Source organism: Takifugu flavidus, chromosome 14, assembly GCF_003711565.1.
Source record: "Takifugu flavidus isolate HTHZ2018 chromosome 14, ASM371156v2, whole genome shotgun sequence".
Taxonomy (NCBI): Eukaryota; Metazoa; Chordata; class Actinopteri; order Tetraodontiformes; family Tetraodontidae; genus Takifugu; species Takifugu flavidus.
In genome coordinates this window covers 546386-560371 of record NC_079533.1, presented here as the reverse complement: position 1 = coordinate 560371, position 13986 = coordinate 546386, and the positions used below count along the sequence as shown (strand labels likewise).

Below are 13986 nucleotides of genomic sequence, written 5' to 3'. Positions count from 1 at the left end.
TATTGATTGACTGTATCTAAAAATATCAAAAATGTTTGAATTTAAATGAAGATGTGAAATACTACAATATAAAATACTATGACTATATACTAGGTCATCAAATCAGTCAGTTGAGTCTGTCAACTCAGTTGCCTGTAGGGGTTTTTAAGGTCCAACAGGTGTCAGTATTCAGTAACACAATGTATCGATACAGTATCGATACAGTATCGATACAGTCTGGCGATGTGTCCCAACGTTCATGGTGCCTCATATACCATCAATTATTACCATCAATACTAATTATTACTTTTACCATGAGCACTTGAGCACCTTGTAACAGTTGAAGCAATGAAATAAATAGAAATTAATTACTTTGATCTCAAAAGAAAAAAGGAAAAGAGATTTCTGTGGCTATTGTTCCCATTTATTCATGTTCATATTTATAAATGTGTTTTTTTTATAAATTTTTTATAAAATCTGGGTGATCTAGTCATATATAACTTTCTTTTTTCTTGCCATGCTGTAACAAAAACGACCATGTTCATACTCTAAATATGGACTTTATTGTTTCACTTAGGAGACTTTAATTAGCAGATGGTTCCAACAAAAATGAATTTATGGAGTGACAATGGAGAACAAGAAAAAAGGGTTGGGAAAGTGAAGAAAAGGTGAATATATACAGAGCCTCTGTGGAAGACTGTTTGTTCTGCATTACCACCAGCTGACTATTTTGGGAAAGAGAAATATATCGTCCCTCTTTATTTCTGGGCAGGAATCATGCTATCAATGGCCTCTCCCTTCTCCAGCTTCTTCTCCATCTCGACCATTAACTTGACGCCATCCACCACCAGCTGGACCTGCTCTACTTCAGAGGAGCCCAGACGGTCAGCGTTAGAGATGTCAAACACACCGCCAACGGAGGCAGTGTCCACGCCACCTGGACAGGAACAAAGTGTTGAGACAAAGCTTAGGTTAGAACCCTCAGTCCAGACTGTCCTGTGTCTATTTTAGACAAACCCTAACCCTAACGGCTGAAACATGTAATGATTAATTAGACTTGATTTTAGCACCATGAGTCAGCATATATACCGCTATCTGAATTAAAACTCTTCCTTTTCTTACGATAAATCTCCTTTCGGGAATTATAGCTTAAAAGCAGACCTTTGACTGATAATAAGTATGTCTGTTCCTTCACACGTCCCTGAGGCACGGATGCCCAGAGTGTTCCCTGACATGTTGGGGTGGTTTTAGGTGCGCTGTGGGGCAGATGGGCAGTACCTGTGCCACGCTTCTGCAGACGCAGTCTGGTGAGAATTTCCTCAAACTTTGCATGTGTGCTCAGCTTGGGCAGCTTGACATGGACGCCACCACGCAGACCAGTACCCAAGTTGGAGGGACAGGTCAGGATGTAGCCCAGATGCTCGTTCCACATGAAACCATGGTTGTGCTTTTTGAAAATGTCCTCAATCTGGCAGAAAAGACAAAAGAGTGATGAGTGGCGCTTGGCCAAGGAGAACATGTGTTGAGCTGCTACTGAGACAACACCTTCTGTAGGCCAACACAGAATCGCCTGAAGACCTCCCTCATGTTGCCACCCTTCTGCATTGAGATGACGCGCAGGTGATCCTCCTCATTGATCCAGACCAGGAAGGTCTTGCTGTCGTTGTGCCTGCACGGAGGTGAAATGAAAGTTCTTTCTTTTTAATGCGAACATGAAGACTCTGTTTTACCTCACACCTGTCTTCAAGCACAAGAAGAAGAAATAATTCATCTTAGCTACTCCTTAGTTTTCAAAAAAAAAAAACTTTTCTGGAACGATATCACCAAAACCAGGTGGGATTAATAAATCTAGTTAGTTAGTTGGTTAGTTAGTCTATATGTAGAGAAACTTTCATGATCTCTTCAATGGAAGTCAAGCATTTTAATTGTGATTTCTTTGAACAAATACTTTTGTCTTTAAAATAATAGCAGTGTGTTTGAAAAGGTGAGTGAAGCCTAAAGCTCTCATAACAGTTTAAAAACTGCATATTACTTTTCAAAATTTCCAAAAAAAAGTTTTCTAGTTTTCTTATGTTACAGAAAGGTGCAGCTTTGAAAAGTGCAGCAGTGAGGCCGTTGGTTGGAGGTGAAACGGAGCAGAAGATGAGATGCTGCTCAGTCCCAAACGCTTCCAACACCAGGAAGATGAGGAAGGAAATGAAAAACATGTCAATGTGTTCAATAATATCCACGCTGACAATGACTGAGCCAATAATGTGCTCCTGAGTCATCAAAGAAGGTCCAAAGTTCTGACTTATCTTGTTAACTGGCAGCACATAAATAGTATTTAAGATAAAACTAGTAAAAGGGGAGTAAAATTGAACCACTTGATTGAAGTAGATGTTAAATAACTGAAGCAGACGGAAGCCCTCTACACACACTCCGAGCGTTGCAGTTGGCTTCTTCAGCCTGTTGTGTGTACTCACCAGATTCCTCTTGCGTCGGGCCAGTCCCGGGCCATACCGGCACAAGTCAGGAGGGGGGAGACAGGCTTGTCAAAGAGAAAATGATCAGCAATCAGCTGTTCCTGTTCAGCGTCAGTCATGGACTTCAGAGGGTAGTACTTCCCCTTAAACTCGCCGTCCAGACTGGTCAGTGCTTGAAAATCAATACAATTGTGATCAGCACATAAAGAGGACGTTTGTGAAGTTCCTATTATGTGGAGAACTTACCCTCAACAGACATCTTCTCAATGCCTCTGCGCTCACCACGGCTGGTGTGGGGGGGCAGGGTGAACCCTTTGATGCTACGACCAGTACGCACACGACTGGACAGAACATAGTTGGGGTCAAGGTCATCACCACCCTAACAAAAGGTTTATTATCAAAAGAGAGACCACAAACAGCCTGTAAGTCTGCAGTTCACCTTCCTGTAAATTGTTAAACTCTGACACTTGTGGAAGAGCTTTATTTTGATTTGATCTGATATTTGTTGCAAACCTTCAGGTTCTCAAAGTTCAAGTCAGTCTTGTGCTTGTCAGTGGGCTTGTATCCACCATGACGGTCAGAAATGATGGGGTCAAAGAGATCCTTGAAGACCTCATAGGACTCTTCATCACCGGCAACACAGCCAACAGTCATGATGAAGGGGTGACCTGGAGACAGTCATTCAGGATGATATTGTGAGTTGCAACCTGTCTTTTACAACGGAAAGCTTAGACTCATTTGAGAAGTGAATTCCACGACGTTACCAGGGTTGTCAACGCCAGTCTGGATTACGTCATCCACAGTGAAGCCACTGGGTGTCTGCTTGTCCCTCAACTTGGCGTACACATCCTTGGTCAGGACCTTGGCCATGTGGTTGTTGTGCTTGGAGAGGTCAGGGAACTCCTCCTCAACTTTGTAGTTGAGTTTGAAGTTGTTGTGTGTGTTTCCAAAAGGCATGATTGATTTCTGACACTGCAAAAGCAACAATAAACAATGTTCAAAGAGCAGCTCACACATTAGACCTCAACCTAGCGTGCTAAGCTTTCAAATCAGAAATCTATAACGATATAGGATACCCCCCCAGACAGCTGCGGAGCTGCAGAGGGGTACTGAAGATACCAAGAGATATTCCATTCTCGAATTCTCAAATGTCGAGTTGGGAAGGGTCACGGTCGGGTATTTATAGCTCCACCAGATCTGACCATCAAAATAACCTCAAGACTTTTCACTGTGCAAAGGAATTTTAAATTAAAAGTCAGCAAAACAATTACATACATCGTTGTCCATGCCAACTCATGAGCACTTGTGTATTTCTAAATCTATTTTGTATTTTTGCATGAGTAAAGATTATTGGGTTATTTGATTCTGAGTACTCTTTTTACTGAGTACTACTCGTCTTTCAGGAAATTACTTTTCGAATGGTTTCACTCCGATCTTTACTCGCTGCTTCATGTAACTAATGGAGGCACAGCAGCTACTTTATCTCTAAACCCAAGACACCTGTCCACATAAATCACCGTCCACATGACACAAAGCTAATGTGCAATGTGGAATGCCTACAAAGACATCTATGCTTTTTTTTTTGCTTTATTTATTTCATATATTTCATTTAGAAATAGAGTGGACGATATGGAAGAAGGCACTTTTTGCACATCTATTTTTGCTTTTTTTGACATATTTGCAGTCGTAAAAAAAAATGGTCTTTTACTTTGTTTTGGATGGTTAAAAAACAGATATTTGAATAAATATGTAGTAGTAGTGTAATATTTCTATACCTGCTCACCAGTCAAGAGTCCTTGGGTTCAGATCCTGCTCCCCACAGCCAAAATAGAGGTCACCCAAGTCTGGAGGTGTGAGCTCCTCTTTATATGCAGGAGAAACGCTCTGGGCCCGACTATTTTAGTGCCTTCTGAATCCTCATTGGCTGTTGCTGTTGAACTCGTCCTTTGAACAATTTATGAAAGCAGTGCATTTACATGTCAGTTGTTAAACATGGGTATTGCAGCTGAACCCCTACCCAATGATTGACCCATACATAGCATTGGTTTGAGAGTGGCTGCTTCTAAATGTGGAGTGGCTCGCTAGTCGTGACGGCGCAGGAAGGTTGTGGAAGAAATGAAGCAATAGAAAAAAGCATGACTAGACAAAATTAGCGTTCTTCAGCCTTGTAAACCACAGTAAAGCATTAGTACTTCTTAAAAACAATGATGAAATATTTTTGGCACAATTTCATTTCTTTTATCATTTTGTTCATTTATTTGCAGGTAATTTACACAATAACTTCTGAGGACAAGGAAATACTAAGGCTTAAAGTCAATATATGTGATTTTGAAGAGAGAAATATTTACTTCACTATTAAATGATAATCATATGTATAAAAAACAAAACATAACACTGTAGAGACATTATTTGAAGGACACAAATGCACTTGGGTTTCTGGCTTTGGGTCAAAAGGGAAAATGAGCATTACTTTGTAGGCTTGCGTAACTTTCCTGAAACTTTAATATCTTGGCCCTTGGGACTAATTCCTGCCAAGTGCAATGACCTGCGTCAGAATAGCATGGTGTCAAGCTACAGCGACACAGCTGTTTGCAGTGCTATGCAGCTATAAGTTCGTTATGTCACCTCAATCAAGAGTATTGTCTCTACCATTTAATATTCATCACCTTTACTGGCCTTTGTTATACACAGCAACAGATGAAGAAAATCTAAATAAACACATATCTGTTACATATGTTTTATTACTTTCTATGGAGGGTCAATAGATATGTAACTGATTTTAAGTTAGGTTCCAGAAAATTTAAGTTGCAATAAATAGCAAGAAAAAAATGTCATCTGCATTGAGTGGTTTGCTTTGATTTCCCTGTCTTGAGGGCTTGGCCATGTATACATAAGTGATATCCGGGTAAAGCTATAATTAAAGCAGCCACCCTGTAAAGTAAGATGCCCCACCAACTGACAATCCAGGTTTAATTTTAGCAACAGAGTTTTTTCTCTGTCTTGGTCAAGAGGAATATAGATATATGCTGGTGATATAGTGTGGTGGGTTTTAAGCACAAACACCTTAAGAATGGTTTGCTCAGTAAATGATTGACCTTGGAGCCTTAAAACCTCTGAGCTAAGCTGCCATTAATAATACATATATAAACATATATGTTGCCAAATAGAGACCAGGTCAAGGTGGCAGTGGTTCCTGGGAGACCCAGCCAGCTTCATTCAACCAATTCTTTTCTCAAAAGTCACCAGCTTGGCAAAGGAGGAAAGCTTTAGTCGTCACAACTATAAAAGTAAATCAAGGCCATCTAAGTCTAAAGTTTGAACACTGTTGTTTAGAATTGAAATGGGACTTTTTGTAAAATTGTGTGAAATCATGTAAAAAAAAAATTTTTAAATAAAATAAAAGTTTGTGAAGTTGCAAAAAATTCAATTTCAAACCTACTGGTATTAAGAAGTAGAAGTTAATTTTTATCTCAGGACTTGTTTCTAGATCAGATAAGTTGTCTCTCACACATTACCATGTGATTTTATTGAGTCTTCTTTTTGATTTACCTCAATACATCTGTCACATTTATGCCCCAAGATAACAAGAATTTTGAAATTCTGATATTATGACAGTGATATTTTTTCCTCTGACTTGTTTTTTGTCTTATTTTGACTAGATACTATGTCCAAAAAAATGTATCTATGCTGTTGGCACACATTTTTTGTTTTTCACTAGTTGTGATTTTTATTGAAAAACTCATTCGTATATAATTCAAAATAATAAAAATACATGTAAAATGAGATATTGCATATATTAAACACAAGTCTGAAGAAAATGTCAAAACTTAAGGACAGACGGACGGACGGACGGACGGACGGACGGACAGACAGACAGACAACTTCCAGTAGGCTCACCACCCGCACGAAGATCCATGAGGTGCCAAGTGGTTTGGGTGTCAGTTGTGGCTGGGGGCATCGACGACCTGATCCCCAGGTCAAACCTGAAATGTCACCTCACTTGGTGGGAAGGAGCCTGAGTTTGTGCAGGAGGTAGAGAGGTACTGGCTACAGATAACCGGGCTCACCTCCACGCACCGCATGGGTTCAGGAACCCAGCTCCTTAGGAGGGGCTGGATCCTCAACTACTCTGGAGCTGCTCAGGGGCAGTGGTGGTGGGCTGGTGTAGGCTTACTTATAGCTCCCCAGGTCAACCGCCATGTGTTGGACTTACTCCAGTGAACTAGAGGATTTTTCTCTGTGCTTTCGGGTCGCAGACAGGTCTCTTGCTGTTGTTTGTACTGGCCCAGTACCTGGCCTTCTTGTAGTCTCTGGGAGGGATACATGACAGGGCTCCGACTGGGGACACCATAGTCCTACCAGCAATACCTGGAGGAGCGTGATTGGGAGGAAAGGTCTCCCTAATCTGAACCAGAGTGGTGTTTTGTTATTGGATTTCTTTGTTCATTACAGTTTTTCCATAACAAATAACATGGTCATGCATGAGGGTGTCAATCAGTGCACATGGCAACTGGACACCTTTATGTTTTGGGTAAAGAGAGGGGCTGAGCTGTCAACCGATCACCACCTGGTGATGAGCTTAATTTGCTGGTGGGGAGATCGGGTGAGGATCGGTTGGGAATGTCTGGCTGAGCCCTCTTTCAGAGAGGTCTTCAACTCCCACCTATGGAAGAACTTCCACCAGATCCTGAAGGAGGCTAGGGACTTTACGCAGAGTGGACCTTGTTCTCTACCTCCATTGGTGACATGGCAGCCTTAAGCTGCGGACACAAGGTCTCTGGTGCCAGTGGTGGTGGCAAAGCCTGAATCCTATGGTGCACACCAGAAGTAAGGGATGCCATCAAGCAGAGTTCTATCAGGCCATGGTGGCCCATGGAACTCTTCAAACAGTAAACAGTACTGACAGGCAAAGCAGGCTGTAGCGTGGGCTGTCCTGGAGGCAAAAACTCAAGTCTGGGATGAGTTTGGGGAAGCCATGGAGAATGACTATGTTCATGCATAAGAACATATCCAGAAAAAATTCTGGTAATCCGTCCGGCGCCTCAGGAGGGGGTAGCAGTGGTCTGCCAACACTGACCTCATATTGTCGGGTATATTGTCGGATGGTGGAAGGAGAGGCTCTCATGTGGACTCTGCCATCACCCAAGCCAAAGTCACTGTGGTAATTTACAAGTTTCTCTGAGGCAAGTTGACATGGGTGGATGAGATACACCCTGAGTAGCTTAAGTCTCTGGATGTTGTAGAGCTGTCCTGCCTCGGCAACATCATGTGGCAGTCAGGAACAGTGCCGCGGGAGTGGCAGTGCTACCTCTTTTTAAAAAGGGAGAACAGGATGGTGTGTGCTGAGTATGACTTCTGTATGAATTCAGGAGGACAACACTGGACCTTCTCAATACCCTCCACAGGATGCTTGACAGTCCACAGGAATTTTCCTAACCAGTCAACATGTGATTTGTTGATCAGGAAAATGCAGTCAACCAACTCCCTTGGGGTATTCTGTCGGTTGTCGGACAAAATTTTTAGGCATAGCCAAGGGTCAGAGGAAATCCAGTTTGGGAACCATGGGATTTCATCTCTGTTTCTTGCAGAAAATGTCCTGTCGTTATCATCAAACCAGGACCTCTAGCATGTACTGGAGCAGTCGATTGGTGCAGCCGATGCTCTTGTGCAGTCCTTGACTGTTATGGTAACAAGAGAATTGAGACAATTTACTGGTCAATACATCCTGGTCACCTATGGTCATGAACTTTGGGTAATGACCGAAAGGACAAACTTATGGATACAGCGGCTGAAATGAGTTTCCTCCGCAGGGTGGCTGGGTGCTCCCTTAGAGAGGGTTAGAAGCTCAGCCACTCCGGATTAGCTCAGAGTGGAACTGCTGCTCCTTTGTGCCGAGTGGAATCAGCTGTGGTGGCTGTGGTGGCTGTTTGAGATGCCTCCTGGATGCCTCCCTAGGGAGGGGTTCCATGCATTTCCCACCTGGATGAGGGCCCCAGGCAGACCCAGGACACACTGGAAGACTATGTCTCTCAGCTGGCCTGGGAATGCTTTGGAATACTCCCAAAGAGCTGGAGGAAGGGTCTGGGCAGAGGGATGTCTGGGCAGAGGGATGTCTGGGCATCTCTACTTAGGCTGCTGGCCCAACGAACCAGTTACGGATAACGTGGAGGAAAATGAGATGAGACGAAAGGAGGCTTTAAGACATTGTATAGCTGTGGTCCCAGCAAACCTCAGAGAACGATGATGCCATCAATTAAATGTAAACAATATCTGATTGAAATATGCTACTTTTGTTAAATGTCCTTCCTGGATTTCTATTTTAAAAGATATTAATTTCTCTTGCTGTTTCATTTATGAATTGTGAACATTGTTACTGTGTGACAAAGACAGTGGTAAGAGAATTGATGAGATGGCACCAACAGGACTGTAACGCTACTCTTAGCTCACTTGTCCACAACAACAATATTTAATTGGAATTGCAACCAGCTCTGTTTAGATTTGTATTGGCCATTGTGTGAACTAGTATGGATAAGCTCCAGCCCGCCTCCTCAGGGTAAACTGCACCACGAACAGTCACAGCAAACTGGGTGGTGTTTGTGTTGACCGGCTGATGATTGGCTGTTCTGACATAGAGGGACCGCCCCAAGCGGGTGTCGAGTGTCTGAGCCAGTGTGACAACTGTGGGATAAAGTTTGGGGGTTCCAACATCTATGGGTGCGACTCCTCTGTACCTCACTGAGCTGAAGTTTTTGGGCATGTTGCTCAAAACTGTCACTTCTTCCTTTAAACGTGTGCCTTCATTTATTGAAAAACAGCTGGGAATATAAAAAAGTAACAAAATAAAGAATAGTTAAAAAGGAAGAAATGAGAGTTGAGCTTGGAACAGGTGTTGGTGTCCCGTATCAGATTAGAGCCAAATGTATTGAGCTTTGTCACGGTAGAGGCGGATTTTCATTTTATTGAAATACATCAGTTTTTCTTTGGTTTAACACCTTTTTCACCTGAGCAGCAGAAACCTTCTGATGCTTAAAGGGCGGAGCAGAAGAATCGCATGTCGTCATACATGTTGTAAGACTGTGGTCTCTTGGTTTTGATTCATGTCTGTGAAGAAGCTGAAGAGCTGCCCATGAGTTGAGTCACTGAGGTCCTTCTCACCGCTTCAGCTCTACACTTGCTGCTATTCCGCTCTTTGTGTTTCCTACAGTTTTTGATTTTAAGTCAAACTGCTCCTCTGCTGCCGAGAAGATCCCCACAATAAACAAGAAGAAGAAGAAGAAGAAGAAGAAGGCACCAGATTCCAGCTGCAGGCCATCTCACACCGATAGGGGCTTTCACAGTGTTGATGATGACACACACGTGCAGAGGCCACATAAATCTGTCGGGAAGACGTGCACTATACTCTAATATTAACGCTGTTTTCCATGACTGCTCCTCTCCGGGGGAGGGAAAGCTGTTGTTGACTGGATGGATGCGGGAATCTGCGGTTGCACAACAGGACCAGAACTTTTCCTAGCAAAGACGTTCTTTACCAGACCAAAAAATCAGTAAAACATAGAAAGAGTGGTATATAGTTAAATACCAAATTCACATTTGTATCTTTAAAAATACATTTTATTGAAATGCTTTTTCTTGTCCTTGCTTATGGAATGTAGAACACACTGCATTTCCGTCTTTAAAAAAAGACAAGATCGGGCATGTAAAGACATTTAGAAGAGAACGAGCGTCTGTCATCCCAGACTTGGTGTAATAGTGACTGCTGACTAGGCTCAAATCACACACACACACACACACACACACACATGCACGCACACGCACACACACAAAACGGAAGTGTCTTGTGGGAATAATAAACTTTTAACATTTAATTAGGACTTGTGCAAATATTTTACAATTGTATTTTACAACCATTTTACATTATTAATACACGGAACTTTAACAGATAATTTCTTTAAAACAGAACCAAGATACAGCATTTTGTTGTAAACTGCACCATACGTAACCCCCGAATGGCTTCTTCTGGACTCGCTCAGCTACAATTGTTCAGGGTATAACAAGGTTGGATACCTTTGAAGAACTCTGCACAACAAGAAAATATGACAACCTAATCCATAAAATTCCCGTCTGTGGTGGAAGCTGCAGCTTATATAAAAAAATATATCAATCTAAATTTCTCAGACGCGCAACCTTTTGCAGTTGTCGTTGCCATGTTGTAAACGTCCTCTCATCCGAATCGTTCTACCGCGGCTCCATTCATTTGCCAGGAAAGGCCCAAAGCAAAGGAAGACTCCACAAAAGTGTCCATGTGTTTCTGAGTGCATGGAGCCCGCATCCCTGGCTGGAATCCAAAGCCCTCACCTACCTGAGGGTACAGCAGATGACTTGCTTGAAGGTCGTAAGGAGTGCTGCAGTGTCCCTGGGTGCTGTAGAGATGTTCTTCAGAGGAGTAGCAGGGGTAGTGTGGTGAAGGGGAGCACGGCGTCACACTGTTGGTCACGTAGATGTGCGGCTCGCTCGACAGCCTCCACATGTGGGGCCCTGGGGTTGGTATTGGCTGTGACATAGAAGCGTGCCAGGGGATGTAACTCTGTGGGTCCAAGTGAGGAATTGTGACGCTGATCTGCTCAAGGTTTGAAGTTCCCATAGCGACTGCTGACTGCACGGACGACCTGTTGCATTCCCGGTGCGTACAGGTGTTGCTGGGCGGGTTGGTGTTGAGGAAAACCGAAAGGGCAGAGATCCGGTTGATGGCTCTCTGCAAGGTTGCAATCTTAGACAGTCGCTTGCCGCTCAGGTCGTGGTTCAAAGCGATGCGGAGCGTGTTGAAGGCCTGGTTGTAATCCATGATACGCTTTCGCTCGCGAACATTGGCAGCCACCCGTCGAGCTTTGGAGCGAACGGGTCGATGGCGCTTCTTCGTGCTGCCTTCCTCGGCGTTGCACGAGCTGTGCGTTGTGTCCTCACTGTCCTGGAAGGCGGACTGTGGTGGTCCCTCATCCTCCTTTTGGTCCAGTATTCCAAGCTCTTCCTCGGAGAGCTCCGATGCGTCAGCGCTGCTGCAGCTCATATCAGAAGGTTTGCCTGTGTCACAGAGAGGTGGTTTGGTTGGAGCTCCCGTCTGTTCGTGCTCGCTCACACGCGTTCTCTTCTGCTCAGCCACTGCGCTGCCTTGTATTTACGCGTTCCTCAACAAGACAGGATGGCCAGCTTTTTAAAGCTTGATGAATCACATGGTGGAGGAATACCTGTCTCTCTCTCCGTCTCAGCAGATTTATGGGTTCCTCCTGGGCAAATCACAGCCACCTCCCCCTACTGACTCTTAAAAGTCTTAAAAATCTTCTTTTTAATGGCGTTTCGCTGACATTGGAGACAGATAAAGGTGGTATTTACTGTCATTGGCTTTGCTTTTGTGACCTCACAAGATGAGACAAAGTAAAATCTAAAATGCTTCGTCCACTTACAGGAGCCAGTTTTTCATCAAGCACACATTCGTGCAGTCATTATTGAATCTAATTAAACATTGACTAAAATGTTTTGTATCGTTCTGGGTCGGATTCTTGAGGAGCACGGATGTGTTTGTGCACCGAGCCCTCTCCTGTCCGTCCCTGTGTGGCTGCAAGGCTTCGTGTCACTCTGTGTAGCTCCTCTGGAACTTATCCCCATAAATCTGGGTTGGGCAACACCTGAGGACAAGAGCACGGTGAGACCTAAACTTCAAAGCAAGCAAAATAACAAGGGCAAATATTTCACAAATGGAACCTGCAATTTCTGGTAATGATTTGTTTGGAAGATGTGATTTTATCTTAATTAAACACAGAAAGTCACTGTAATGTAGGAATTCCCATAGGTAATAACACGCACGAACCACTTTCTGTGCTCCTTAAATCATGTTTTAAAATCCCATTTAGTCCCCAGGATGCCGATGGCCGTGGACTGGTTTATATGCTGACATTATAGTTAGGCTTTTTCTGACAGTTGCAGCACTTGTATGCCGACATTCATTCGTGCTTCACATTTTTATTGTAAAACTCCAACATAAATTATTAAAAAAATGACATTTTCACTGACAAATCTGGAAAAGGCTCCACTTTCATGTCCACAATGTCCATCATCCTTCAGCTTGGACAGAGCACGGGCAACCACTCACTGGGATTTCAGCACAATGTGCACGACGTTCTGTCTGGCGCAGTGATGCATACGCACCTCTAGGGGGCGCTGGATTACCAAAGCGTCCACAGACCGCAGTTTAAAGAGAAGAAAAAGAGTTCTTAATTGACTTATCTGTGTAATAACGGTGTAACATTATTAAACTCAAATAATGCAAATTAGACAATGACATCATTCATCAGAATGTGGAAGGAAACAGAGTTTCTCCGTTGCCCGTTTCTCTCTGTTCATTTTGTTCTCTGACTCTGTTGTTGGTGCAGCGCTGCAGTCGAACCCTGCTCGTTCATGAATGCAACATTCTGAATAGTAAAAGCTAACAAAGTGTTCTAAGATGTTGGGCAAGTATTTACTCTTTGGTGTGTATGAATTCTAGAGTAGGTGAAATATTGAATTCAAATTGGTAAAACAAATAAAACTATAGTCTCTCTCTCTCTTACACACACACACACACACACACACACACACACACACACACAGATGTGTGATGTCCACTATGGATTTACCAGCCTCTACCTGTCCCAATGCCAGCATTGGTGAAGCTCTAACGTGGCACCAGTGGCTCAGAAAACTCACTGTGAGCTGCTTTCTGCTGTCAGGAGTCTGTGTGATTTATTGCTTTGGAGCAAAAGTGCAAATACTACAGTCACCGACGCTCCGTTTCTTCCTCACAAATGGACAAGACACCAGTAATTATTAGCCCACAGGAGTAAATCACCAGATTTTATCATGCTGCTAGCCGTGCCCTTGATGGAATAACCATTTTCAAGCTGTCCACACGTCCTGAACCTGATATTTGTAAATGTGTTCAAGCCCCCATAATGACGGGTTGTAAGCCATTTGTTATTAGAGGTCTGTGTGCTGAACATTATAGATGTATATTTCCAAAGGGGTAGTTAAGGGTAATGAGTGAGTAAAGCTCTGCTAACATTGGTTTTGCTCTGGTATGTTAATACATGTTTTTGGTCTCAGCCATGAAATGTTCTCACCTCAATAAAGAGCTTCCAGTCCAGAAGGAAGTTGTTGTCTCATCCTCATCGCTCTTGGAAATGAATGGAACGAGCGCGCTCACTTATCACGTGCACGTGTGAAACCTTCAAGCATGTCCACCATTAAAGGTGGACTGGTCTGAGAACTGGGACGGTGCTGGTAAAGGCAGACGGCACGTGCACGAGCCAAGAGCACAGTAGTGTATGGGAGATGGAGGTGGTGCACGTGCTGTATATCTGCCACAAACGGGGCATGAACCACATGTTCACTGGTTCTCCAGTGGAAAGAATAACAACCTTATTACTGCTGGAAACTAATGTTTTGGTGTTGTAATTAAGGTGGTTTTCCTTTATTAACCAGTCGTTAAGCCAGAAACTCCGAAAAGAAGAAT

At 43.3% G+C, this 13986-nt stretch overlaps 2 protein-coding genes across 3 annotated transcripts; both read right to left on the bottom strand.

Moving 5' to 3' along the window:
• Window positions 1-523: 523 nt before the first annotated feature.
• Window positions 524-4379, bottom strand: ckma (creatine kinase, muscle a). 2 transcript variants are annotated; one of them, XM_057055644.1, is made up of 8 exons: window positions 4228-4379; window positions 3209-3416; window positions 2958-3112; window positions 2691-2823; window positions 2445-2616; window positions 1525-1648; window positions 1258-1447; window positions 524-916 (listed from the first exon to the last, which is right to left on the bottom strand). In XM_057055644.1, the coding sequence occupies exons 2-8, from the start codon at window positions 3399-3401 to the stop codon at window positions 738-740; spliced, it is 1146 nt and encodes a 381-aa protein (XP_056911624.1). In that variant the 5' UTR covers window positions 3402-3416; window positions 4228-4379; the 3' UTR covers window positions 524-737. The 2 variants fall into 2 exon arrangements, with proteins under 2 accessions (XP_056911624.1, XP_056911623.1); XM_057055643.1 differs by having other exon boundaries at window positions 4220-4374.
• A 5588-nt stretch (window positions 4380-9967) lies between these two features.
• Window positions 9968-11509, bottom strand: bhlha9 (basic helix-loop-helix family, member a9). Its single transcript, XM_057055655.1, has one exon. The coding sequence runs from the start codon at window positions 11506-11508 to the stop codon at window positions 10666-10668; it is 843 nt and encodes a 280-aa protein (XP_056911635.1). The 5' UTR covers window position 11509; the 3' UTR covers window positions 9968-10665.
• Between the last annotated feature and the right edge of the window lie 2477 nt (window positions 11510-13986).

Bases quoted from the DNA above. Each gene is read 5' to 3' on its own strand.
- ckma (XM_057055644.1), bottom strand. From the start codon at position 3,401: ATGCCTTTTGGAAACACACACAACAACTTCAAACTCAACTACAAAGTT. The intron at 2,824-2,957 runs GTTTGCAACAAA...ACCTTTTGTTAG, and splicing joins TGAACTTTGAGAACCTGAAG to GGTGGTGATGACCTTGACCC. The intron at 1,649-2,444 runs GTGAGTACACAC...ACCTCCGTGCAG, and splicing joins CCCGACGCAAGAGGAATCTG to GCACAACGACAGCAAGACCT.
- bhlha9 (XM_057055655.1), bottom strand. From the start codon at position 11,508: ATGAGCTGCAGCAGCGCTGACGCATCGGAGCTCTCCGAGGAAGAGCTT.